Source organism: Triturus cristatus, chromosome 12 (genome assembly GCF_964204655.1).
Source record: "Triturus cristatus chromosome 12, aTriCri1.1, whole genome shotgun sequence".
In the NCBI taxonomy this organism is placed as follows: Eukaryota; Metazoa; Chordata; class Amphibia; order Caudata; family Salamandridae; genus Triturus; species Triturus cristatus.
In genome coordinates this window covers 768,940,555-768,967,942 of record NC_140595.1, presented here as the reverse complement: position 1 = coordinate 768,967,942, position 27,388 = coordinate 768,940,555, and the positions used below count along the sequence as shown (strand labels likewise).

General features: G+C 42.7%; 1 protein-coding gene across 1 annotated transcript in view; it reads right to left on the bottom strand.

Annotated features, from left to right (window-relative positions):
* LOC146782779 (extracellular calcium-sensing receptor-like) overlaps positions 1-27,388 on the bottom strand; it is a 55,175-nt gene that overhangs the window by 11,118 nt on the left and 16,669 nt on the right. Inside the window, exons 3-5 of the mRNA XM_085637249.1 lie at positions 24,323-25,150; positions 15,585-15,812; positions 6,246-6,369 (exon numbers count right to left, since the gene is read on the bottom strand). Of these exons, the coding sequence (XP_085493375.1) occupies positions 6,246-6,369; positions 15,585-15,812; positions 24,323-25,150 (1,180 nt within the window). The remainder of the gene's footprint in view (positions 1-6,245; positions 6,370-15,584; positions 15,813-24,322; positions 25,151-27,388) is intronic.

The window sequence follows — 27,388 nt, the reverse complement described above, 5'->3', positions numbered from 1 at the left end:
AAGTGACTGTACTGAAACGTACACTTTCCCGTCACAGTTTTCCCCTGCGTTTTTGGCTGCCAAGGGCACATATTTCATCTGTAATGACCGAGCATATACATGGCTGCCCCCTGATTTCTCGGGCACATGTTATATTGCAAACTTGCTACCGCCGACATTTACTGCTGCCTCTGACTATCACAAGACCAGAGTTGTGAGAGGTGTGATTAGTAAGGAGGACACTGCCGGTCAGGAAGCAGGAGACTTCTTCTTGGGTTTCCTGCCGTTTTGGGGACCTATGGTCAATAGTAGGAACCTGAGACAGCTGACACGTGTGGTTGAATCCACTGTCAATATAACGGCTGGTGCCCTTAGTAATCTGACAGCTGAGCTCCAAGCGGATCGCCTTATGACTTTGCAGAACCGCATGGTTCTAGACGTTATTCTTGCAGACCGCGGTGGGGTATGCAAGGTCATCCAATCCAGTTGCTGCATTTTCATACCAGATAATGCTCCAACAGTGTATCAAGCCATCTCCAAACTCCATAAAATATCTGAAGCCATACACGTGGATAAGGGAGATTGGTCACTGGTGGGGTGGTTCTGGGAATTGATATCTGCCTGGGGATGGAAAGTTCTGATGGTCATTGGAATGATCTTAGCCATTCTTTTCCTGTTCTGCCTGTGTATACAGTGTGCTCCCGCGATATGTGGTCTCTGTACTACCTTATGTGTAAGGAAACCTGTATCGAGGGACGAGCTAAGTAGTAGGATGATGCTACAGCAACATCTCCATGACTTCGTGAACATTGACCTAGTCTCGGATTAAGATAAGTATAGTGATTGCCTATGTAAGGGCAAAAGGAGGGTCTGTCGTACTTTAATATTCGGGACCGCGTAGGGGACAGGGCCCTACCCCTGTCTATCTTGGTATTAGCGAACCGCAAATGGTAAATGCGGCATGTACGAGTGCTTTATATACCGTTCTAGCTGTGAATGCACTGTGTACACGTTATTCAGCTTCACTACGCGGGTTCCATTTTGGAAGCAGTGGCCATCTTGTCATTGCCCTCACATAGGCTATGATGGAGTTAATACGAGCCTCTCAGTACATGGGCTTTCCCTCTGACTTCTCTGTGACCTGGGCAGCTGGCTCTGCTGCCCCGGGTCAAACCGGTCTCACAAGCTCCCCTTCCTCCGTCCACCTGTGATTAGCATCAGGGCTTGACCCGTCATAAAACCCTTTCATTCTACACAATCCCCCGGCTAATCTCTTCCACACCTGCTTGTTCCTGCTTTATGACTTGTTTCCCAAAACAGGAGATGCTCATGTTTATTGGGGGGTCTATTTACATCAAACGTGGGATCTGAACCTTACTGTGTAAATCATTGTGGGCTGGCCGAACTGGAATGTGGGATGGTCATCATGACTCTGCTTTTTCGTTTGTAATGTATACCTTTATATGGCCATATCGTAAACCAAGGAATGTGTGCCTGGAGCATGATATTTTGTACTTAAGGAGAAGTCCGTTCCTATGATTTTCAGCAGTCTCCTGAGAACATACACGCTGTTGTACTTCTAGGATACCTGTCATTGGTCTGCAGCCAATAAACGAATCTTTGACTTCACCCAGAAGACTCTGTGTTTCTGTAGGTCCGGAACAGGGTGAACCCAGAAGTCATAGGGTGTGTGCCCCTGCACCGCTGGGTCTAAAATACCCAGTACTTCACCCTGCTGCTCAGCCCAGGATCCAACTGACACTCCACCTCACAGCAATCCACTCATTCCATTACATCACCATCCACACCAACATTCTACCCAACACTTTCACACTGACTGAGCAGCAGAGGCAGAGAAACAGGGAAGATGCATGATATCGAAATCCCAAGATATAACACACCTTCCCCCTTTACAGAAAGTATTGCAGATGCAAATAGTAGACAACAAATCATAAGAAACACAAAGCACTAAATAGTGACTATGCCTAAACATGCTAAAATAAGCAAGGTGGAAAAATAATACACAGGAAAAATAATACTGAAAATAGGTAGGAACATAGCAGTTACATTGAAGAAAAATGCAACAGAAAATATAGCAAAATGCTAAAATGTACACTGCATTGCAATAGGAAACACAAGGCACTAAATGGAGACTAAGCATAAACAAACTAAAAAGTGCAAGAGAAAATAAGCTACATAAAAGAAGCATATATAAGTAAAAAGACGAAAAATAGAAACGTTGAAAACATAAAGCAGATAAGACACACATCTCCTTCCTTAGCTGTGAAAAAATGAAAAAGTGAAAAAGGAAGTTTCAAAAACAAGGATGCTGTCAAAAAATGGCAAAAGATAAGGAGAGAGAAACATATATAAGTAAGTAAAAATCGTCCACGCAAAACAAACCAATGGTAAAGTGCTCCAAGTTACCACCACAACCTCATCGGCTGGCCAGAAAATGGGGAACACGGAACAAAAGAAGAAGAAAAGAAAACCACCTGAAACCAGGAAACAGGGAGGAGACACAACCAGAAAAACAAGTGCTCCAATAACAAAACACACACAGAACTCCAAAAGTCTAATAAGAGAGGAAAACAACTGGACCAGAAAACAAGCAATGGGTGAATTACACCCAACGAGAAAGAAAGCAACAGGTGGCATACACCCAACGAGAAAGCAAGCAAAGGGTGACTAGCACCCAACCAGAAAGCAAGCAACGGGTGACCTACACCCTACCAGAAAGCAAGAAAACTGGTGGCTTACACCCAATCAGAAATCAAGCACGGGTGACTAGCACCCAACACATCATACCTGGGAAGGGCATATACTGAAAAGTATGAAATGGGTGAGCAACACCCCACCGGTGAGACACTAAGCAATAAACAAAGAAAAAGGGAGATCTACACCCCACTAGAGAACAGGGAATCCCCAAACGGCAAACACAAAGAAGGGTGAACTGGGTGGCCTGCACCCCACAGAAAATAAATAGTGCAGACACACCTCAAAAGAGATCACACAGGTAAGTATATGAAGAGGAATACACGCGCAACAAGCAGTTCACAAGAGAAAAAGAAAATCACAGTAAAAGGAAGACATATGAAGAAGCAAATATTAAGAAGAATACACAATGACAACCCATAAGAAGATGCTCCATTTCAGAAAATACAGACAGAAAAGAAAATGGATGAAAACCTGCATGCCATGAGATATACACATTAACAGCACTGTCACATGTAAGTGGCAATATGGTAAAAACACATATAACATTATTAAATTAAATAGGAAAATAATAAATCATATAGAAGACAGCCTGAATAATGCCAGTACTACACAAAATAAGTAAGCATCAACACATTCTATCATAAGGGAAATGGTACAATACATAGGTGAAATGGCAATAAAATAAAATAAAATGCAGGTGCCAAGAGAAGTAGAATGATAGAACAGAAGATAAACGCCGTTGCTAGGGGGATCCAATAGATGACAGCAAAGCACTGTTGCTTCAATGCCGAAGCATAACCTGAAGTTCCACACATAGTGGTGAAAAAAGAGAAACGTAGCAATGAAACCTGCAAAGCATCTCTATTCAGATGGCGGTAGGGCTGTAGACAGGAAAATAATATGCCCCAAAAGACTTCACACACATCAGGATCCACGGACGTCAGAAGGAAAGTCACAGGGAAGAGTACAGACTGAAACAGGAAGTTCGTCCCAATCAAAATGGCGGCACAGAGGGATGTTGTACGCCTGATGGCTCAAGGCGCGCAAGTGTTAGAAAACATCTCCTCGCAGCCAGGATCCCAGTATTGGAGGATGGCAGCAGAAAGAAGAAAAGAACTTCCAAGAACAGACTCATGTGGAAGGGAGCACGCAGAGCGCATGCCGTGACAATGGACTCCTCGCAGGCCATTTAAACATTGCGCATATAACAGTGAGACTGCGCACTGAGAAGCTTGAGTAACTGCCACATAATGATTGAAAAATGGTACTATGGCAACTTCAAGCTTGAAAATTAAACCATCAAAAATGTCTCACCAGGAGGGAATGGGAGGATCTCTCTCCCGATCTCATCCTCCAAGTCATAACTACCCACGGTGCAAACACAGGGTTTAAAAAACACCAAATGAACACAGGGTTGAAATAAAACCAGGATAGGTCGAAATCCATGTAAGAAATCGGGCATGTAGAATAGAATTAACTTTGCCAGTTCATTGTCCTTTCTCGTCCTTCCTCCATCACAGATCGCAAAGAGTCAAGGCAAATCACTCTCTCTCCAAGCCTTCGCCTGTTCTCATGGGATCAAGGATCTGCTTTATCTCCTATCCTCTTCAACCTTTTCTTGGAACCATTAGCTAACGCACTTAACTCAATGGATATTCGTTTCCACATGTATGCCGACGACACGCAACTCTACTTGAAAATCTCATCCCCCGAAAACCTCATATCACTCAACACCATCATAACGTATACTCAAAACTGGTTAACGGAGAACCATCTCCTGCTCAACACCTCAAAAACAGAATTCTTGCTCGTCTCCCCTCAGAATTACACCCCCAATCTTGACCTCTCGGCTGAGCCACCTCACTGCTTTCAACTGCACTCCGCTCATCGTAAACTCAGCCAAATCTCTAGGAGTCACCATGGACAAGAACCTGAATATGAAAAAGCATATCAGCAATACATGTAAAGGAGCAAACCACTTGATAAGGACACTCAGAAACATCAAACCTTTCCTTCCACTTAAGGATTTCAAGCAGTTGGTTCAAGCGTTTGTCCTACCGAGGCTAGATTACGGCAGTGCTACCCTCTGTGGCCTGCCCAAATACACCCTGGCTCCACTAAGGGCTTCACTGAATGCTGCTGCTAGATTGGTTACAGGCACCAAACGCAATGAGCGCATATCGCCAGTCCTAAAAACTCTAAATTGGCTCCCCTATGAAGCACGAATCCAGCTAAAAATTGCCACGATGACGCACAAAGCTATCCACTTCAAGACGCCCAGGTACCTGGCACAACAACTTGAATTATCGTGTGGTGTAAGAGCATCGAGAAGCGCCACTACCTTACTCTTGAAACCACCTATCCTTAACAAAAAGAGAACCTGTCACAGAGCCTTCTCTGGCGCGGCTCCAAGGATATGGAACTCTCTTCCTCCAGAAATACGCAGAATCACCAGAACAACGGTGTTCAAACTGGAAGTCAAAAGATTCCTGATGAATAAACTCCTTCAGTAATTGGGCTAACCCCTTGGCCCGTTGACATTGTTCCTACTTCCATTGTTTCAACATTTACTACTATACTTTTTTGACATACTGTGTCCCACTGTCGTTACACTGTACTTTGTTTAACATAACTTCCATGTGAGTTTTCGTGCTCTCTATGATTCATTTGTGTTTTTAACTTGTGGTTGGTAGATTATTAGCCTTCCAGTTCTAGTTTGATTGTAAAGCGCTCTGATATCCCTTGGGATCTTGTTCGCGCTATATAAAACTTTATAAATAAATTAAAAATCCACAGTGCGTCGAAATTCGCTGTTGCACGTAGTGTAAGAGGGTTTGCCTCTTGGCTTGAAGTAAGTAAGCAGTAACAGGAAGCATACACCCTGTCAATGGGCTGTTCAGTGGATCAGGACACTGGTGAGGCAGCAAGGCAGGGAACCCTTGGGTAGGTTCTTTTTAAAAAAGAAATTTAGGTGGTATACTAAATAAAAGTTCCTTTAGAAGTAGCTTGAAGTAGGTCCTCACACGCAGTTTTCTTTTATCCAACTTGTTGCCAGTTTATGTTTTGATGAAAGGAGGAGTTCCGGTAGACGTGTTAGGTTAAAGATGAATACATTTATTGTACTTAGAAATGAAGATGGTCTTCTAGTATGTTTAGCAGTGTAGATGTGATCAGCCCCACCAGGAGCAGCCTCCCTGCTGCTCAGGCCAGGATCCAACTGACACTCCACCTCACAGCAATCCACTCATTCCATTAGTTCACCATCCACACCAACATTCTACCCAACACAGGCACACTGACTGAGCAGCAGCGGCAGAGAAACAGGGAAGATGCATGATAGCAAAAGCCCAAGATATAACACTTTCCTTATGGATTCAAAGGATCTTACCTTGGAGTTATCAGTAGAAAAAGAATGAAACATTCTCACCAAAGAATCCTGATGGTCTTTCATATAAAAGCTTGTGGACCTGAGGGGTCAAAAGCAGTTGCTGCTTGGGTTTTAGTATGGTTTGAGTTCCTCCCATGAACAGAGCTGCGTTTCCACTCACCTGATTGGTTGGCAATTCCTCCAACCGAGCATGGGAGGCAGTCAAAGCAGCAGGCTGGCTCCCCTTGACGCTCCACTTTCCTGTATCCGGGAGTGCAGCTTTCAGAGCACACTGAGCGTGTGGGCTGCAGAGAAAGAGCCAAAGACACGCCGTAAGCAAACTTTCTGAGAGAAGGTTATAATTTAAAATGATGTGGGAGGAAATCGATAAGGGAATTTGGATTGGCAGCACTGAGTATAGGATTGTCAGTTGTTCTGAAAGAGCAGGATTACTAACATGAAATGACCAACCTATTATTCAAAAACAGAAATAGCCTAGTTGCAAACAGTTGCTCCACAAGGCAGCAAACACAACTTTACAAACTCCTGCCACCACTTTAAATGCAGACCAGGTCTATTCAGCCCAGCTATAAGTCACCCAGACAAGGCAGGACACACCTCAACCCCCCCTTGGAAGTGTCTGGAGTGAATGCACACCCCCAGCTCCTGTCACTCCAAAACCAGATGCTGAATACACAAACAGTCAGAGGCACACAGAATGATAAAGCAAGCAATTTCTAAAAGTGGCATTTTCAAATACACAATTTAAAAAACACCTTTACTAAAAGATGTGTTAATAAATTTTGAATTCAGAGAGCCTAAACTCTAAGGGGCAGATTTACAAGGAACTGAAACATCTGCATAGATGCTTCAGTTTCCTTGCGTCAGCGCCGAATTTCTTCGCGCCACTATGGATGCGCCGTATTTACAATACAGTGCTCCATGGCGCAAGGATTAACAGATGCGTCAGAAATTCTGATGCATCTGTTGGTGCAAAAGTGACGCTTTGCTGGAGTTGCTCATGAAAGTGATGAAACTCCAGCAATGCTCCACAAGAGATGGGTGAGTCCCATTCAAAAAGCCCTGCATCATTCCTTACGCCTTGTCTGAGCAGGCATAGCGATTTTGACACAGTGAAGGCGTTGAGTGACGCAGTGTAATCTTGTAGATTTCACTGCGTCAGTTCTAAATGGCTTTTTGCACGGGAACTCCCTCCCTGCATACATTATACCTGATGCAGGTATAATGTGACGCAGGGCTTTACAACGTGACGCATCTCCCTAGATGCGTCACGTTGTAAATGGGCCGCAACATTTACACTGCAGCTAAGTCACAAAAGTGACGCAACGGCGGCCCAAAAGTCAAGCAAGGGGCTTGTAAATCTGCCCCCAAATCTCGAGCTGTTCCCAATTGAAAGTTTAACATGTAAAATGTTACAGTTCCGCTCCAATGATAGCCTATGGGACAGCCAGCCTTTCAATAGTGAAAACGAAATACACAGTAGTTCACTATCAGGACATGTCACACACACCAGTAGATGCCCTACCTTTCACATACACTGCATCCTGCCCATGAGGGTACCTTGGGCCTACCTTAGGGGTGTCTTACATGTAAGAAAAGGGAAGGTTAGTGTCTGGCAAGTGGGCTCACTTGTCAGGTCAACATGGCAGTTAACAACTGCGCACAGACACTACAGTGGAAGGTCTGAGAAACTTTTATTTGGCTACTCATGTGGGTGGCAAAACCAGTGTTGTAAGCCCATCAGTACCATCTGATTTACAGGCCCTAGCACACTCAGTGCACTTTACTAGGGACTTACCAGCAAATCACAATTTACACAGAGAGCATATGCACTTTATCACTGATTAGCAGTGGTAAAGTTCCAAGAGTCCCATAGCCAACAAAACAGGTCAGGAACAATAGGAAGGAAAGGGCCAATTCCAACACTTCATTTTTGGTGAAAGATTCCATTTCCAGTAATGGAAATGGTGGCTCTGAGTAAAATGATACTTCTTCCATGATGCCTATACGCTTTTCAGGGTCTGATGCATCTACTGCTCAGAACTGTATTCTGGAAAATAGATACAATACTGACCACCTTCCTATGGGAACGATCTCACCTTAGATCAAGCTTGACACCCTGAAGCTTCTGTATCAGGAAGGGGGATTGGCGCTCCCTCACTTTTAATGTGACGATTTGGCATCTCAGAAGCAGCATTTGCCACTCTGGGGCATCTTCCTGCACAAAATCAATCACAAGAAGCATTTTCTTGTTCTGTGTGTGCCGCAGAATGCAGCACATGAGGTAAGAGGAAAACATGAGGAGAAATGTAAGCATTTCTCCTCGTTACACCTGATCTAGGGAGGTGCAAGGTTTTGGCATTGCCCTAGGTTCACCAGATATTGTAAGTCTGGGGCCACCTCAAAGTCCATGGGTGTTGGGGGGGAACACTGTAATGTGTTGATCTTCATCCTCGCGCTGGAATACAGCGCGAGGATGTTTCACAAGGCTGTGCCTTGTTTGAAAGTGATTCTGTGATCGGACGCTGCTCGACGCGTTCCAGGTTCCGACAACGTCAGTTCAGTTGCCTGGAGTCCTGGTGCGCAGCGGGAGCGTCTGGTCGTGGGTGTTGCCGTAATAGAATAAATCCTTCTTCAACAAACTTCAAGGACTTCGGAATCTTCTTATTACATTTGGCTACGAGTGGAAGAAGAACCCACTTCAACACCCACCAACCGAACTGCACTCACCTTGCCACCTCCTATTTTTCTCGTTCCTGCCTTGCTGGTGTAATCCTCCTTCGCCGAGTCTGGACTCTCTACGTTGCTTGGGGTTTGACTCCTCCCCTCTCTCTTCAGTAATTATCCTAATTTGGCTTTTGCTGGACGCTGCATGACGTCAGCTGTTCCGCGCTGCTCGTGTAGATCCGCTACACGAATTGGAGCGTCAATATCATCGTGCATGCGTCAAGCGGCCATCTCATGAGTTTACAGTTGCCTAGCAACGCGTGTTATACTTCTTTCGAAGTAGGAAGACACGGATCATACGCGACTTTGTTTCTTCACGCACATGAAGGTAGGATCTAGCCTGCACTCTTCTGCGGTGACAGGCACACCTTAAACATTATATTTAAAAGAATTATTGCCAGGACAATTCACTCAGGCTCTGAGATTTAACGGTGACAGGCACACCTTTTTGCATCAGTTTTATTGTTCAGCCTGCACACCTTATGTTCATACTATAATACTCTTTAACTATTTAACTCCTTATTCTAATTTTTTTTTCTCTGTTGACATTTAAAAAAAAAAAGTGAAAAGAACTGTTTTCATCAAAATTTAAAGGCTTTGTTAACCTTTTTCTGGGTTAATTATTGCGATACCCTTTTCTTCCATGGCGTCTTCACAACAATTTGCACAACCTCCTCCATTTTTACAGAATCCTGTGAAACCTGGCATCCCCTGGCGTCAGTGGGTAAAGGCATTTGAAAACCATATTGTTGCCATAGATGCTGTTAAGTTTTCTGCTGCACGGAAAGTTGCGATTTTGTATGGGTGTCTAGGTGTTACAGCACAACACGTATTTGAAAATTTACCCAAATTTCCAACTCCGGCTGGTGAGGCTGGTGATGCAGGTCACTGGAATTCTTACAACAAGGCATTATCTCATCTTTTGAATCATTATGACGAAGAACCGAACATAATGCTTGAAAGACACAATTTTTTTAGGCGAAAGCAGCATGAAGATGAGACAGTTGAGGAATACATTGCACAATTGAGAGTATTAGCTTCAACTTGCGAATTTGAAGCAAACCCAGACATTTACATACGTGATCAATTTGTCTTTGCATGCCATTCAAAGAAAATTCAAGAACGTTTATTAAGTTGTAGAAAACCAACACTTCAAGAAACTATAGACATTGCCAAGAGCATTGAGAGGTCTATCACTACTTCCAGAGTGCTCCAGAGTGATCAATCGTCCCTCTCTTTTAAAACGCCATTTCAAGATGTTTCCAATTCTATTAATGTGCTAGCAGACCTTTTAGGCAAGGGTTTAGGAGAACTAATGTTGCTTGTTATAGATGCGGATCTAAATCACACCTGGGTAATAGTCCAATGTGTACTGCCATTGGGAAGAGATGTGTATTGTGTAAGAAAATAGGTCACTTTCAGACCTCATGTAGATCTGTTAAGAAACCGACCAGTATCAATAGCATTGAATACTCAGGTACTGTCGACGATTGTATAGACAATTTCCAAGATATGGTGGTCTCAATTGAGTGTAATTTTATTTCCACTACACATTTGGTTAAGGGCCTTTAGGTACAGCATTCTTTGGTGATATAGAGATATCTATTATGGCTGATTCCGGATCCCCAATTACTATATTGTCAGATGTCATATTTGTAGAAAAATGGCAAGGATCAGTATCCTTAGTTCAAACAGATGTCAACCCAAAAGCATTTGGTGAGTTTGACATTGATATGCTGGGCTACTTTAATTCTAGGCTAGAATGTTCAGGAAGGTCCATTTTCACAAAAGTATATGTTGCAGTCAAAGGACGCAACATCATTGGCTGGCAAGACCTTGCAAAAATTGGTCTTTATTTAATTCCAGGTTCAGAAAACCCAATCGGCCTTGGTGAACCTCCACAAGGTTATTCGCCTGCTGGCTTTAGAAATGTTCCACATCCATTAACTGACTGTAAGTCTCTCCACCCATACTTCTGACATTAGTAAGATTTTGGCCAAATTTCTCAATCTATTTTCAAGTAGATTGGGAACTGTTAAGGGTTTTCAACACCAAATCAAACTCAAGCCACAAGCTCAACCTGTCGTTCATTAGGTACGTCCTGTTCCTCTTAGTGCGAAGGATGAACTCAAGTCAGTTCTCAGTTCCCTGTGCAATGATGGTGTCATTGCACCTTCTGACTCTTCAGAGTGGGTTTCTCCCATCGTCATCGTACGCAAAAAATCTGGAGAGGTCAGGTTATGTGTGGACTTGCGCACATTGAATAAGAACATTTTGATTGACCGCCATCCCCTCCCTAAAATTCATAAACTTCTTGCCAATCTGGGAGGAGTAACATTTTTTTCGATTATTGACTTGCGCTCAGCCTACCGCCAAGTACCGTTAACAAAGGATTCACAAGAGTTCACCACATTTATCACTCCTTTTGGGGTTTTCAAATACCTCAATCTTCCCTTTGGTCTGGCCTCCATGGCCAGTGTTTTCCAAAAAATTATGGATAACATTTTTCAGAACATGCCCGGAGTCCAGGCCTACCAAGATGACATTTTGGTTTTTTCAGATGGGTGGGAGTCACATTTATCAAAGTTGTCTTCAGTCTTATCCAAATTAGATGAGGCAGGCATGACCATCAGAGCTGACAAGTGCAAGTTTGGCACACAATCGTTGGACTATTTGGGTCATACCTTGTCTCCGGAAGGGATTCAACCCAAAGTATCCCTTATCAAGGCCATTAGTCATGCTACCCCTCCTAAGGATAAAGATTCACTTCGGTCCTTCTTAGGCCTAGCAGAGTATTATGCCCGATTTGTCAAAGGTTATGCTCAAACAGTTGAACCATTACGTGCTCTTTTGCGAAAAGGCTCCAAGTTTGTTTGGTCTGAAGAAATTTCGTCTTCTTTTGATAAGGTCAAAGAAATCATAATTGAAGCACCGGCCTTACATCCCTTTCATGACTCCTCTAGGTGTTTCATAATGGTTGATGCCAGTCTCACGGGTTTGGGGGCTGTCTTGGGTCAATGGGTTTCTGGAAAGGAGCACACCATAGCTTTTTCCTCCAAAATGCTCAAACCGTCTGAAACAGATTATAGCACCATTGAACGCAAGTCACTTGCTTGCGTTTGGGCTATCGACAAATTCAGGAATTACATTTGGGGACGTGAGTTCGATTTATTCACGGACCATAAACCACTCACATAATTGCTTAATGGTAATGGGCTTGGAAAAGCTTCAGCCAGATTGATCAGGCTTCTGTCAAAATTGCATGAGTTTCATTTTTCTATTAAACACATTTCAGGGGGAAAAAATTTCAGGACGGATTGCCTCTCACGCATGGCGTTTCAGGATCCTTCGGAAGTTGAAGCTATTGAGGATGTTGAATGTGTTGTTGCCGCTATTGATGCAACCAAATTATGCCCTTGCATTTCTGAACACTCCTGGTTTGAAGCTCATGATCAAGATGAGAATTTGAAATTAGTAACAGAGTATATTGTAAAGGGTTGGCCAGAAAGTAGGAATCTGTCTAATGAGTTGAGAGCATTTGCCATGGTTGCATCGGAATTATCATTGGTTAATGGTTTAGTAATGAGACATGATTCTTTTGTACCCCCCTCCAGTCTCAGAAATGATATCATTCAATTTGCACATCATGGTCATCTTGGGATCTCAAAGACTGCACAACTCATTAAGTCTCACTATTGGTGGCCATCCCTTGAATCTCAGGTCAGGTTTCATATTGACTCGTGCCCTGAGTGTCTGTTATCTGACAAAAAGTGGAGAGTCATGAACGCGCCCTTACATCCTGTTCCTTTTCCTGATAAACCTTGGGAGAAAGTCGGTTTAGACTTCTCTAGTCCTTATCAGGTTCTTCCCCATGATCTTAGATATCTCATCTTGCTGATTGACTATCACTCCAAGTGGGTTTATCATATGTTCTGTGAGTCAGCAAATTCCACTAATGCTGTTAGGTTTTTGAAAAAGATATTTTTGGTAGAAGGCTCACCTTCTATCATTGTTACAGATAATGGCACTCATTTTATTTCTGAGAAATTTTGTTCGTTTTTGGCTGAACGAGATGTTAAACACTTTAAAGTTGCTCTGTATTCACCGACCTCAAATGGTTTAGTAGAAAGAGCGAACAGGTTGGTTAAAGATGCCATTCAAGTAGCCATTTCTTCTCATCTAGATGTAGAAGATTTTCTTGAAACTAAGTTGTGGTCTTATAACATTTCTCCACATTGTACCACAGGTGTTTCTCCGTTTTCACTTTTGAGAAACAGGACTGTTCACACCAACTTGTGTCCCAATTGGTTACTTAGTAAGAACAACACGGGGAATGTTGCAAATCAAGAATTGGTTGCTAAAGTTTTGAAAAAACAAGATCTAATGAAGTCAACGTTTGATTCAAAGAAAAAATTGATTCACTTGAATTAAAAATTGGTGATTGGGTCCTCATCAAAAACCCTAAAAAAGTAACTAAGGGTTTGTCGAAATTCTCCCCGCCAGTACAGGTTACTGGTGTCAGCAAAGGCTCAGCTTTACTTGGTGGCAAAGGATGGTGGAACAAAAGATCATTAGTACACCTCTCTATATCACAGGCTCGCTCCTTACTTAAATTGACCAAAAAGGAGTTTGAGAATTGTGACTGGTCTTTTTGGTTAAAAACTCCAACATCTGAATTGGCTAATTCTTCCTCATCTTGCATTCCAACTATGCATGCCACTTCAAGTACTTCGGGTACGAGTTCCAACTTGTCTGGTCTATCCACCTCTGACGCTGTTGAGGTTAATGCTGACACGTACTCTTTACCACCAGAATTAGGCACTCGCAGTAGGAAATTACCTACCAGGTATGATGATTATGTCTTGTCATGATTTCACATGTTATGTAATGTTTTTGCACTTCTCTTGTCTTACTTCTTCCGTTATTTCTTGTCACATTTTAATTTTCCTTATTTGCATAAGTTGTTGTTTCTCTTTGTGGTGAAGAGGGAGAAGTTGTAATGTGTTGATCTTCATCCTCGCGCTGGAGTACAGCGCGAGGATGTTTCACGAGGCTGTGCCTTGTTTGAACGTGATTCTGTGATCGGACGCTGCTCGACGCGTTCCAGGTTCCGACAACGTTAGTTCAGTTGCCTGGAGTCCTGGTGCGCAGCGGGAGCGTCTGGTCGTGGGTGTTGCCGTAATAGAATAAATCCTTCTTCAACAAACTTCAAGGACTTTGGAATCTTCTTATTACAAACACCCACTGCAACAGCCATGGAACGCCTTTTTTGACACGGAGTAAGGCAGTCAGCGACTTGCGCTGCTTTGCTCACTCCCTTCTACGAGGCCATGAAAAGCCACACAAAGTGACTTTACATGACCTTGTAGATATGGGTCTGCACCCTGTGCCTTTGGAGCGTCACAAACATGGTGATCCAGCGGCGGAAATACGCCACAAGGGAGCTTGTAAATAAGCCCCATTGAGTGGGTTAGAGTAATACAATAGCACAGGACGGTTGCTAGAAACACCCGCTTTTGCCTGACTAAGTTTAATAGACTGCAGCAGGCTTATACACACCCTCACCAAGATATATTCAATACATTCGGGTGAGTGCCCCTGATGCCACGGAAGTTGGGTGGAGTTTTTATACATGATTTGGAGCTGCCCGGTGGTCAATAAATATTGAGTGCATGTGGTGGAGGCTTATCATTGGTTCCAGGGGTACAGATTGAGTGCTCTTTGACACATTGCATATTGGGATCACATCTCAAATACAAGAGGGGAGACATTTATATTAAGTTTATATCCTTATTGTTGGTGCAAGCCAAGCGTAGGATCATGATTCACTGGATAAAACAGCAAAGCCCTTCTTTGTAATTGTGGTATAAACATGTCATTGAGAGGCCTTTGGAAGAGGAAGCCCAGATGAAGATGGTACAGACAGACAAAAAGCTGCAGGATGATTTACAAGACTGGTGAGAAATGACAGACTTAATCCTGGAGAGAAGGGATGAACTTAATACAACACCATTCTCCCACACTTCACAAGCGTAAATCTATTGTTCTCCTAGGTGTTTGGTTGTGCATGTGCTCAGGTTAAAACATGAATGCCTCTTTTGTTCCTGTCTCCATGACTTTGCTCTTGATGGTCACTGAATACGGGTCTTACAATATTATTACTGTATGATTAGGTAATGTATTCTGAACAAATACATTAATTTGTTTGATTTTTAAAAAGGCTGTTGCTCACTTCTCCTCAACTGCAGAAGACATTCAAGATCATATGAATATTTGACGACTACTTATGGTGGAGAACAACCTTTATTATTCAATAGTATTTACCTACCGATGTCCATCCACCACTTGAAGGCATAGAATCATATATCATCTGAAGGAACCAGTAGAGTGGTGGTTCATCTCATAGGCTGTACAGTTAATTTTAGCGAGGGGATGCAGAACCTTCTAAAGCAAGGCTTTCAGAAAATCAACATAAGAGAAAGACATACAAATAATGTGTAGGAGTGCAACTCACGTACTCTTACAGGGTTGTCTGTATTCATCTATGCCTATGTTGGACCACAGTATCCCAGAGGAAGACTGGCACAAAGTTATATAGAACAAGACATGTTTCTGGTTCAAGGGTGAATTAGGTATGAGATTGGACAGCTGGTCGCTGGTAGCTTGAAGTATTGATTTTTTCAACAGAAGTGTGATCCATTTTATCCACTATCCTGAAAAAAGAGACATTACTCAATGTTGAATAGCTAATTTATCATTAAATTTGACAAACCTTCTGGTTATCACTCTTCCACAGGATTGCACTACTATCAATAAAAAGATCCTGGCCTTGAGGGGCTGAGGTGTCGAAGGTGCCCACTTTGACGAAACTAAGAGAGCCCTTGGCATTCATCTGCCAGTTAATGACATCAAATAAAGGCGGTGTGTACCCATTAGCATCGAAGTAGATCTCCTCGTGGAGGTTGGCTTCAAAGCGGACCTGCCTTACATACTGTAGAAGCTGGGTGGAAAAGAAGAACAGATGGTTATAGTCCAACATATATCTCTTGGATGATGCCAGATACACTGTTTGGACCTAAGCAGATTTGTATATTGCTGGTCTCTACCAAGAGTTGCACAGTGGGCAAAAAATAATGGACTGGAATTCAGCCCCTGCAACCCCTAGTGTCTGGATATCATTCAAGCATTTATTGATAGTTTGTTAGTGGCATTTTAATAATTGTAAATTTCGAATAAAGGTGGATTTCGTGTGAAAATAATTCTAGAACTATTTGAAGTGGCTGGTGCCTGTCCCTAAGTCGCAACTGTGCGGCACATAGAGATTATACTGATCAATGGTGCAAATTAAGCGAAGCACCACCTTCCATATATAAAATGCTCCCCCTTCAGATAATGACCACCACAGACTTGCTTATGTCAGTGAAAAAGGCCTCCTTTTATCTGAAACAATCTGTGCTCACACTTACAAACGTGCTTGGTCTGAGCAAATTAATATGCCTCATATAACAATCTAATATTGATTAACTACCTCTTCCACTCACCCTCTAAACATTTCCCACCGACAAATTTCCCACTCCTCTCTCTATATCTCAGCCCAGAATTTAACTAACGTTCACTGCTTCACGTGTCTGCTCCAGGGCCAGGTCTATTTCTTGGTTGACCTATCCTTCCCTCACCCCCCAAACTCCTCCACTTTTCTCCATTGCCTGACAACTAAATATTTTTCTTGGAATCCACTTGCTACCACTAGAACAACATTCCCACAGGATGCTTCTGACCTCAACCCTCAATATTGACTGCTCCATCACCCTTCTAATACTTAGTAAATTTTCCCGGTATAGCCTGTTGCCCTGCAAAGACAGGTAAACACCATCATGTCTGAATAGTACCATATAGTTGAATATGATTTCCATGTATCTGACCACCTCAGTGACCTTATACCTACGAAAAAAGCAACACGTTTTTGTCAACATCTTTCCTTGCTCTGTTAATCACTGCTGACTTCCTAGCCCCACTCCGCACTAACATGGGCAATATTGGATCCAGAATAAATCTCCCCCATCCCACCGGTTTTACACCATCTGCAAATCCTTCTTCATCATCTTAATCAACTGCAAAACTTTTGCCTGAACTATATAATTTTCCACCTGATGGAACGATGTTGCATCAAGGAGTTGCAACTAAAAGTGGGCATCATCAACCCTTTCTCTAATTCCCCCAAACCATACCAATGCACTGCTATCCTCTCAATAGTCCAACCCCCAACTATTACCCATGTAATTGTTTCCCCATTGAATGCACGCAAATTCACCACTCTTTTTACCCACCACTCAGTGAAAACTACCATGCTCGACAAAAACCACCATCTGTCCTTGCTTCTCAATCTCTTTAGCCCAGGGTTCACCTAGCCGTATGTTAGGGCAGGGATGCCCCTTTATGGTAAAAGGATGTCTACTCCCGCTGTTAGTGCCTGCCTGCATGTGAAACTGGTATCTTGACTTTTGGTTTGGCCTTGGCATGATGTTAAGCTAGTGTGTGTGCAGAGGCTTAGGCCTGTCCCATGTGACTTGAGGCTAAGAACATGTTCTGTCACCAGAAGGTGTGCACCAACTGTGCCCTCATAGTAGGCATTGGAATACTGCTAATGCCTTGGGTTCATCTCATAAAGCGGAGGTGGCAGTGCACTATGCTCTTTGACTCTATAGTGTGCCTAGACTTGTTTCTCTGTATTAAGGAGAGGAAAGCCTGCTTGGTCCTATCATGTAACGTTCTACCCTTATGTGAAACCCAGGACGTTGCACTGGCATCCTGTCTATGTGTATGTAGTGCCTGTGAGGCCATAGGACTCTCTGTGTTGTATAAGCCTGAGTACTGGAGCTAGTGGGATTTGTCTTGTTTTGGGTGTCTCTGGTTTAGAATGTCATAAAATGGAGGAAGGTGACAGCTTCATCAAAAAGTGGAAGTGTATTGCCTGTATTCCTGTTGCTGGAAGATGGAAACCCAGACACTGAAGTAAGGGTGGATGAAGACAATTAAAAATTAAAAGTTGTCATGTTGTTAGCAAAAGGCTTCATATTTTTTCCTGGGCACTGCCATTTGGTAGATGGTAGGGGTGAGGGGTAGGACTACAGGTTCTGTTGTTCAAGGTGAGGATGTGTCTAGCCAAGCCCTGCACATTTGTCTGATCCCGATTTTTCCTTCTGGAAAACTGGTGACAGCCAAGTGCATAGATCTCCCACTTCATTGTGGCCATGTTGTGTGATACTCCTGCTGAGATACTTAATGGATGCCAACGTGCACCCGTGTTTTTTTTTTAAAAGAGTTTTTTATTTGTTGATGAAGTGACTAATGGTGTGCTTCAAACACCATGGCGCCTGTCCAAGGCGTCATCAGAGAAACATCCATATGAAAATGCGAGAAGACGAAATCTTTCCGCTGGTGTGAGCACTGTTAACACAGCAATGTTTTTTGCTGTCAATCAATTAATAGGAATGTTGCTTGAATAATCAGTTTTCAACCACTTGTTCAATAATTCAAAAAATTATTGTATTCATTTCATGCAAGAATTCTTCTTCAAAATCATATGGTGTAACAAACCATTATTGAATTATTCAATTGTGACATCAATAAATCCAAACCCAATGCATTTCGGGTCGCAAGAGGACCCTTCGTCAGGGGTCATATGTTAGTACTGAAACAGAAAGAGGCAATATGTCTATCAGTCCTCGATAACGACTAACAAGCGAAACTAAAAATGTGCCTTATAAAAGTGCCTCGATGTGTGCTCAGTGCTGGTTGCGCTTGTTAGTCGTTATCAAGGACTGATAGACATATTGCCTCTTTCTGTTTCAGTACTAAAACATGAACCCTCTCTGCCTCCTGCAAGTCAGCGACCCCGTTTGACCACCTTTATCCATGGCATCCGGGGCGCACACCCTCATCAGCATGGCCCTTCATATTGGGATCCTAGACTGGAGCCTACAACTTTGGCCCCTTATGGCGTCTGCTATCGCCATAGCACTGTCCATTTCTGTACTGACTGGTCTTGCATCATCTTCATCCAATGTCGGGCCTACTAGATACATGCTGCCTGCTGGTCCTACCAGTCTCCCAGTTCAGAAATGGGGGTCTGGGTACGCATGCCTCACAAACATCCCCTTAGTGATAGGCTGAACTATGGGTGGTCCATGCTTTCTCTGTGGGGGTCAATCCCCACTCGTGGTTTTCCCAGCTGCTTCCAGGCTATTCTAACCCTTGTGCCTCCCAGACTGCCCAACAAGAGGCCTGTGAGAGACTTCTAGAATAACCTCCTGGGTTCCCCCCGCTTCAGGTGGTGTCACCTCACCGACCCATCCACTGTCTGTCTTTCTCCCTGAGAATGTCATCAGTCAGCCTCCCTGAGCCCCCATCCCGCTTCCAGTGGAAGGGTAACCTGCTTGTAACTATGCCCACCTTCTCCTCCTGCAGGGGGTCCCCCTGTCTATTACCTGGATCCCACCTCCCCTAGGTGCCTCATTCCTCATCTCTTTCAGCGGGGCCTTCTCTCCTAGTGACTGCATGTAGCCTCTTGTAGAGAGTGTGCAGGGGCCTGTCATCCTCATTGTGCTCCTTCCCCTTGTTGGGAGGGGCAGCAGACAAGTATAGCTGCTGGGACCTCTACTAATCTCACCCTTCTTTGCCTACCTGGAGGCACCGTTGGAGCAGGATGTATTTTCCTGTGGCACTAAGACTTCCGCTAGGGCTTACTCACCTTCCTCTGAAGATGGAGTGTGACACATTGCCATCTTCTCTTCAGTCCAAGAGATGGGCAAGTAAAGCAATCGCAGATGCAATCACTCAAGCACGGTCTCTGCCCAGCTGCCGTAGCATTGCATGATATCTTCCCGCTCCCTCTTCCAAACTTCTCCAGTAGGCTAGCACAGAACCCTCCCCAAAGCCCTGGTCACACCTTGTATATAGCACACCAGATAGAAAACAGCTCTTTGCGTCTCCCCTGTGAAGGTATGTAATTCCAAGTATACATGAAGAACCTGGTACCCAACTATTTGCATCTCTCTTAGGTGATGTTCAAAGGTTCCTCAGAGCTCTCAAGACCATATTTAGTGTAATAGAGGAAATCACTTAATCTCTTTGTGCGTCCAAAAATTATCTGACCTTGTGTAATGTAATCGGGTGCTCGTGTAAAGCACTCCAATGTCCTTGAACTGAGTTTGTGATGCAAAAAAACCAAAAAAAGTTCCAAAGCCTGGTGACATTAGTCACTAAAACCCACCCCCTTGGAGAAGATGATATTTTGACATAGTTTAATGAACAGGAAAAGCTGCTGCAGTGTCCACTTCCAGTAGAGACCTCACCCTATGAAATCCACCAGACAGAGAGACAATGTGGCCTGAGTTACCTGGGGCATTAACATTTATTTTGGTTTGGACACCTTTTCTACAATGTTACTCAGTTCTTTAATTTTACTGGTTTCTGAGAATAGTTTGTCTGGCATTATGCAATCTGCTTAAAAGGCACAGCTCCCTTATGTATGCACCAATGACATCTAGCCTGGAGTCATGGCCAACTATGATAAATGTCGCATGGACTGAAGCGCATTCCATGACGGCAATACCTGTAGGCTGAGGTTCTGCGATGATGCTGTAACAGCTTCCCTTATTACAATGATTCCAACAGCAGTATAGTACAAACAATGGTGGAGGATAGAAGGAGGCCAGATGGAGTCATATTCTTACTGCAATAAGGGACAATATTCTACTTACAAACATTTAGAGGACCCAACATAACCATATCTGAATGCCCAACAATACAGTCCTCTCGGCAGACTACTGTTTATGTAAGACCCCCAATAGTTCCTGCATAAGGAGACTCACAGCTCCTGTGAAGTGATAACAGGTTTAAACATAATAACATAAATAAATAGACACATAAACATGTAATAATATGCAGCGTTAATTTGTCAACATGTTTCTGTGGTTTTCAGGATTGATCAGTCGGTGGATCCCTTTTCATACAAAATCTCTATAATCCATTTTCTGATAGAAACATCTAGGCGCAGACTCCTCACCTTTTGAACCTTTTGCATACAGTCTTCAACCATCTATTCAATGTTTGACTAGTGATAGTTACATGTGACTGTGCTTGTTATAAATCCTTTCAAGCCTTTATATGGTTCTCTTGACTTCATTTGTTGTATCAGCGCAGGCGAATGTTCCACTTTAGAGACCACCTTGACCATAGCCCACCAATTCAATTCAATTCTTTATTTAGGATTTGGAGCTCAAAAGAGGTCCACATACAATCACACCAATACAATAAATAACAAGCTATAAAAATTACACGTTAAAAGGAATAGAAGAATAAACATAAAGATTATAAAATACTTGCACACATGATCTCATTTCTGTAGCAGCCACATGAGTACAAACTGGAATAAGTTAATAAAGCCCTAAAATGTTAAACTTACATGCAAATTACTACATTTGGAGTGGCTAAAAAAGTTCCCATCCCACCACAGCAGCCATCCTAAATCCAGATTAATAAAGATTCAGTAAATATTTACAAAATGCAAAACTTTTGTACACATTATTTAATTTGTTGGGTGAAGGAGAAACTCTTGTGCCACCTCTACAGATTTATAATATTGTTCTTTAAAAACATTGGCTGTAAAAGGTGGTGGTGCTGATGTAACAATATAGGACACGCAAAAAGAACATCATTAAGATCCTGGATTCCCGAGTTTCACATGCTACAATCTTTCCTCGTTTTCCCAGAGGAGGACCAGGTTGCTGTTAGCTCATTGAATTGGAGCAAATTCATTCAAAATAATGTTATAAAAAAGTGAAGACCATGGTCCAAATTCTAGGCCAAGTACTTCTGGGCTAACTTGGGGCAGCAAGATAAAGTTATCACCCCCAACCTCTTCTTCAGTGTACAATACGTGAGATCTCTCTGATAACTAATAGGGCTAGCAGTACGCCTTAAAAAAAATGTAAGTTCTAAGGGGGAAAAAGTAGTCAAGACCTCTTCCTGCGGATCAAGATAGCTCAGCGGCAAGGTAAAATCTCGGAAAAATGAATATTTACTCGGGTCTGAAGTCCCTCATGGAATCATTTGCACTGTTCTTAAGCTGGTAGCCCCACCGAATAACGCTGGCTAATCCTTGCACATAGGAGCTTGTCAAACCAAATTCCATCCTCATTGCTGGGGTTGAGACAGACACATTTAAATTACACAGTTTACATAAGATTTGACCTTCCATTAGATGAAAAACAGTTAGGAAGATCCAAGACATATAATGAAAAGAGCAGTGGGGACAGCAGAAAACCTTGATTCAGCCCATTTTCTTTTGGGGTTATAGAAGATCGTCCTCGTCTCCCTCAAATAACAGCTGGCACCATGTAGCGGACTGCAGGACGATTATTTATGAAATGAGAGTGTCAGGCATACCTAACTTCTTTACAAATCTATGAATCCCACATACACATTAACCCCTCAAATTAAGATATACTTTTCCGCTATGCGTTTCAGCATACATAAGTTATCCAATGTGCAATGTTTTTTCCTGAAACCCGCTTGTTCAATAGGGAGGATTTTATCTCCTCAACCCATTCTGTAAGGTGCTACAAAATGCTCCTAGCGAGCACCTTCCCAATTGCATCCAATTCTTCTACTTGGCAATAGTTGCTTGGGGGATGTCTAGACCTTTTTGTATAACAGGATTAAGATGCTTCCAGACCAGAAATGGGGAGTATCCCATGCTGGTCGAGGTAAGTAAAAAGAGGTGCAAGGTAGGAGACCCACAACAGGGGCTCCTTTTTAATTTAACTTATTTATGTATTTGGCAGACTTATAATGGGCACAGCAACCCCAAGGGGTTTCCCAGTGCAGGATAGTTGCAGACCTTGAGAACCCTAGCCAAGAGCTAGAGGAGCCACATTTTAATGGCATTAAAGGGTACTTCATCTGAGCTCCTGAGGCTCTCATTCCCTAAACAATTCCCACAAATGTGTTCATAGAAGGACCACAACATGTTGAGAGAAAAAAGGGAGGTTCAGTAAGAGGGAGAGGAAGCCATACGGAATCAGCATTTCCTGAATAAAGTTCTTCCAGATAGATACTCCTTACTGCTTCCTTTATGGGAACCAGAAGAGACTTTACTCTGGAACCACAGCTGTTTGAGTTGATTTCCCAATATCATTTGGTATTTTTACAAGAGACAGCTTCTTTTAACTGGACCCAGTTATTATCTTCTGTCTCTTTTCTTAGAGAGTATTTTTTCCTGCATCATCTCCGATTAAGGAGATTAATACATTTGCTTTGTTCTACAGAAAATGACAGGAACTGTGCCCTCACTAGTCTATTTATTTCCCTGTTCAAGCCAGTAACTGGATTAGGATATAGTCTTTGGTGGAAGGATGAATTGGAAACCAGGGTTTTTAAGCAGGTTCCAGACTTAATCAGTGGGTCAGGAGAGAAAAGCTGCTCATCTCCTAATAATGCTGTCAATGATTCTTTTACTTTTACAGAAGCTTTGGCATCCAAATACATCCTACCATTAGCTTTTTTAAACCCCCCTGATTCATCTTTAAAATTCCAGGGACCCACTTTTGTTAAGCTCACATCGATCACACAGGAAACCAGTCTATGATCGCTATAGGAATTAGCGAAGACTTCAATATGTGATTATCTATTGAACGCGGCAAAAGAGACAATTACATAATGATAAGAGAGCCACTGGAGAGGAATTTATGATTAGCCTCCGCATGGGTGTCATTTTCAACTCTTCCATTTGCAATTAAAAGTTGAGAATTTCTCAGACCTTCTAGCAGAGGAGTCCTCTTTTATCTGCTCTACTGTAAGAAGGAAGAATAGCTGGGGGGATTTTTAATGCTTCCTCTTTAGAATTCATTTGCAAATAGCCTTAAAGTGTGATTAGAGACTTTAGTATTCAGGTCGACTACCAGAACTATATGTGTACAAAACTCTCTTGCAATAATTGTAGAAATAACATGTCCTTCAACAAGTGAACATGGGAGGAATCAAGTGGAATAAAGGCATTTACAATCAATAGCGAGTCAGTACTTTCCTGTTTCCCATTAAGGCATATTTTTACTGCCTGAATTACATTTGAATCATGAGAGAAATCTTTATATATCCAACTACAGTTGGTGCTAAGAAGTATGGCGAAACCTCCTTTTGCGTGGCCCCTCATAACTGGGATTGTGGGCAGTTTAGCAAAAAATAGCCTGCAGATAGCTAATTATTTACAATCCAGGTGTCTTGACTACACACTATATCAGCTTTCAAACTTTTCTGAATTGGCATTTTGCTATTATCAGACAGTAAACCACCTTCATTTCACGAGACCAATTCAAGATTATCACTAGGATAGACAATAGCCAGCCAAGACCTTTGATTGTTAACAGCTACAAAATTATTAGGCTGTCACTCAGGCATCACCATTTTGAAAATATTAGCTCAATATAAGCAGAAAATCGCTATTCATACCTGCCATGACTTGTAATCACGAAAACTGGCACACAACTGATCTGCAAAGGGACCGTCTCCAGGATGACATGAGAGCATGTCATGTAATGCATGGGCTGCAGCGTAAACTGACTTGTAAACATTGTAGGTCACTCTCAGGTCATCAATGTCAGGATAGATTCCTGTGTCTCTCAGGCTCTCAGTTCCTGAGCATGGTTTATGTTTTATCCCCATGCTACCTATTGATAATGATTGGTTTGCAGAAACCTCAGACCATTGGCAACTGAAGACCTCCTCCCAAAACTGTTTAACAAAAGGGTCCTTTGGAAACCTGGATGGTTTCAAGCTGAAAACAAATTTTTCGAAGCCTGGCATTATTCCGTTGCGAATCACCATCCCCATAGTACCATCCACCGCTCTTGCAAGGTTCTTGTTGGAAACACTAGGTGCCTCCAAAGATATCCAAACCCTACCAGTGAGGCCTATCATTGAGAACACCTCCATGAACGGGTTCATAAAGACCTCAAATGACAAGAGTGCAATCACCTTGGCTGAAGATCTTTTGACCATTTCCAGAATTTGATCTGTCCTGGTCTTGGAGAAGGTGGTGGGGATGATTTCTGAGAAGGCTACACACGCCCCAGCTTTCATTATCTCCTGTTTGAAGATCTGGGTGTTCAGCCTTCCATAGTCACCTTCTTGACTGAGTATACCCACCCAGGTCCATCCAAAGTAAGCGACCAGACGGGCCAGTCCATAGGCCTGCATGTAATCTGCCGGGGCAATGCTGAAGAAGGATGGGAAGAGATGCTTGTTGTTGGAGATAGGTATTGCGGTGAAGTAGCTGACCTGTAGAAAAGTACATTTATTTTTCTGGAATACATTTTATCATAAAAGAAATATCATTTTTATTATTTCGAATATAATCATGTATGCATTATATATTTTATCCTTTTAAGTGAATACCTCATCCCTCCACTTGCCCATTAAAAGCCTAGTTCTCTACACACTCCGATCAGTAATGAGACTCTTCCATCCACTATGTAAGTTAAAAAAACACAATGTAGCTAGTAGGCTCCAATCTTGTCAGTCATGTCCTATAGATAGGTTGGGGACCCAGTTGAACAGAAGTTGAGTGGCAGTTCAGGTGTGTGAAGGCCTTGTACAGTTTACTGATTATTTCAGGGCTCATGTCTCCTTGGTGATGGCTTTGCATACATTTAAATGCCACACTAAGATAATATTCAGCTCTGTAAGTTGCAGAACTATTGCAATGTTTGTATATCTAGTGCACTGAGCATGTTGTGGTTTTGTTGATGCAGTTGAACTACCATGAGAACTCTTTAAAGATGATAATAACCACTGCAAAGAAATTATTGATTTTTGTGAATGTCCTGCACTTTAGCAACCACTTCAAACCAATTCCAATGCCCAGTTCCAGTAGTGTGTTAAACTGCAAGAGAGCTAGGGTTTTCTTTTCACTGGGTTTGTTACAGTAAGTCCCACCACATGCTCACACACTGGTTCACAAGGGTGTCAAAACATTTAATCCGTGAAATAACAAAAGCGGCTATGAATATAAAGAAATATTTATGACACCTTGCATTTTGTTTGGAACAGAAATATATTCAAATATATAATAGATTGCAGTGAACAAAGATGTATAATGCAAGCATGACCTCACATGAAGGTCATTACACCACAGGTTCTGGTTGAAACATGCTGATTGCTGATGAAGACCTGATGTTACCTGTGCCAGAACAGAACTCCAGGGTTTCCCACAATAGCTGAATTGGATCAAACACAGATGGCGCTGGAGTCACTGCTAAAAGTTACTTGATTATCTATATAAAATGTATATGTAACATGAGTTGCTTTTAAATGGTGTTATAGCTTTTCAATATGGAACTTCTGAGACAGTGAATGCTCATTCTCTCAGAGGTTCCACAGTGAATATCTGTAAAAGCATTGAAAAGCAACCAATGATGGGTGTTGGTGGAGCTGACCTTTCTTTGGTAAAGTCTTCCTCTGGTGATAGAGAAAGTTCATAAAGAGTGTGCCCTAAATTTGTCCGAGAGTGTGCCTTACATTCCATCTAGAGTCCTACAAATGTATGTTTTATTTTTTGATTTCTATACTGCATTGTGGCTCAGACCTAGACTCAGGGGTAATGGCTTGCTTTACCCGATAAAAGGGGTACGCAATGCCTATATAGTGAAACCCAATGGCACAAGTGTCCTGGTCGCTCAGTGACTCATCGCATGCTCTTACAAGAACTGATGTTCAATAACACAATCCCATGGCAATCCCTACTGACTACTGCTTGAAGTTCCCAGCCCGAAAGACCTTTGTTGCTGAGTGGGTAATCCAACATGTATGTTTTGCAGACACACATACATGCCACTGATACAGATCAAAATATATATTTTAATATGACAGAGCATGTGTAGCAGTAGTGCTGGCACCCTTAGAGGACAGAGCCAAGCATTGCCATGGTGTGCCGAACAGCACTAGTCCTTGCCAAGCTGTGCTGCTTGCTTTCTGCTCTCCCTGCTCCACTTCTGTGCTGCTTGATTTCATTTTGTTGCAGCTTGTATTCCCTGTGCTGCTACCTCTAGTGATCTTTCAGCAGTATCCTTTAGTGCTGCCAGCATAAGTGCTCCCCTCTTGTGTCCTCTTGTTTTCTCTGGCATTCCCCTCTCTGGTGTTCACTCTGCCATGGGCTCTACAAGCAGTACCCATACACCTCTGTATTACCCATGTCTGCCTCATTCATCGCTGCTCCCGTGAATGACGCCTTCCTTCATCTCCCTTGCCAACCGACAGCAGAGCACAGATGTATGTGTGGTCCATGGCCATATCTCATGTTACATCACCATGCTTCTTCCACAACAGTGGAAGAGGCAAACCGTACCTCCACCAAGTGAAGACCCCACACACTCGTCTCTGGCATGAGGCCACATTTCTCAAGATTACTGGAGTTAAAGCAAATACGTAATATCTATATGTTTGTCATCTCACCACTTTACCCAAGATTCCTGACAGGCAATAAACCTGAACATGGTCCAATGCTCTGGGTGCACATGC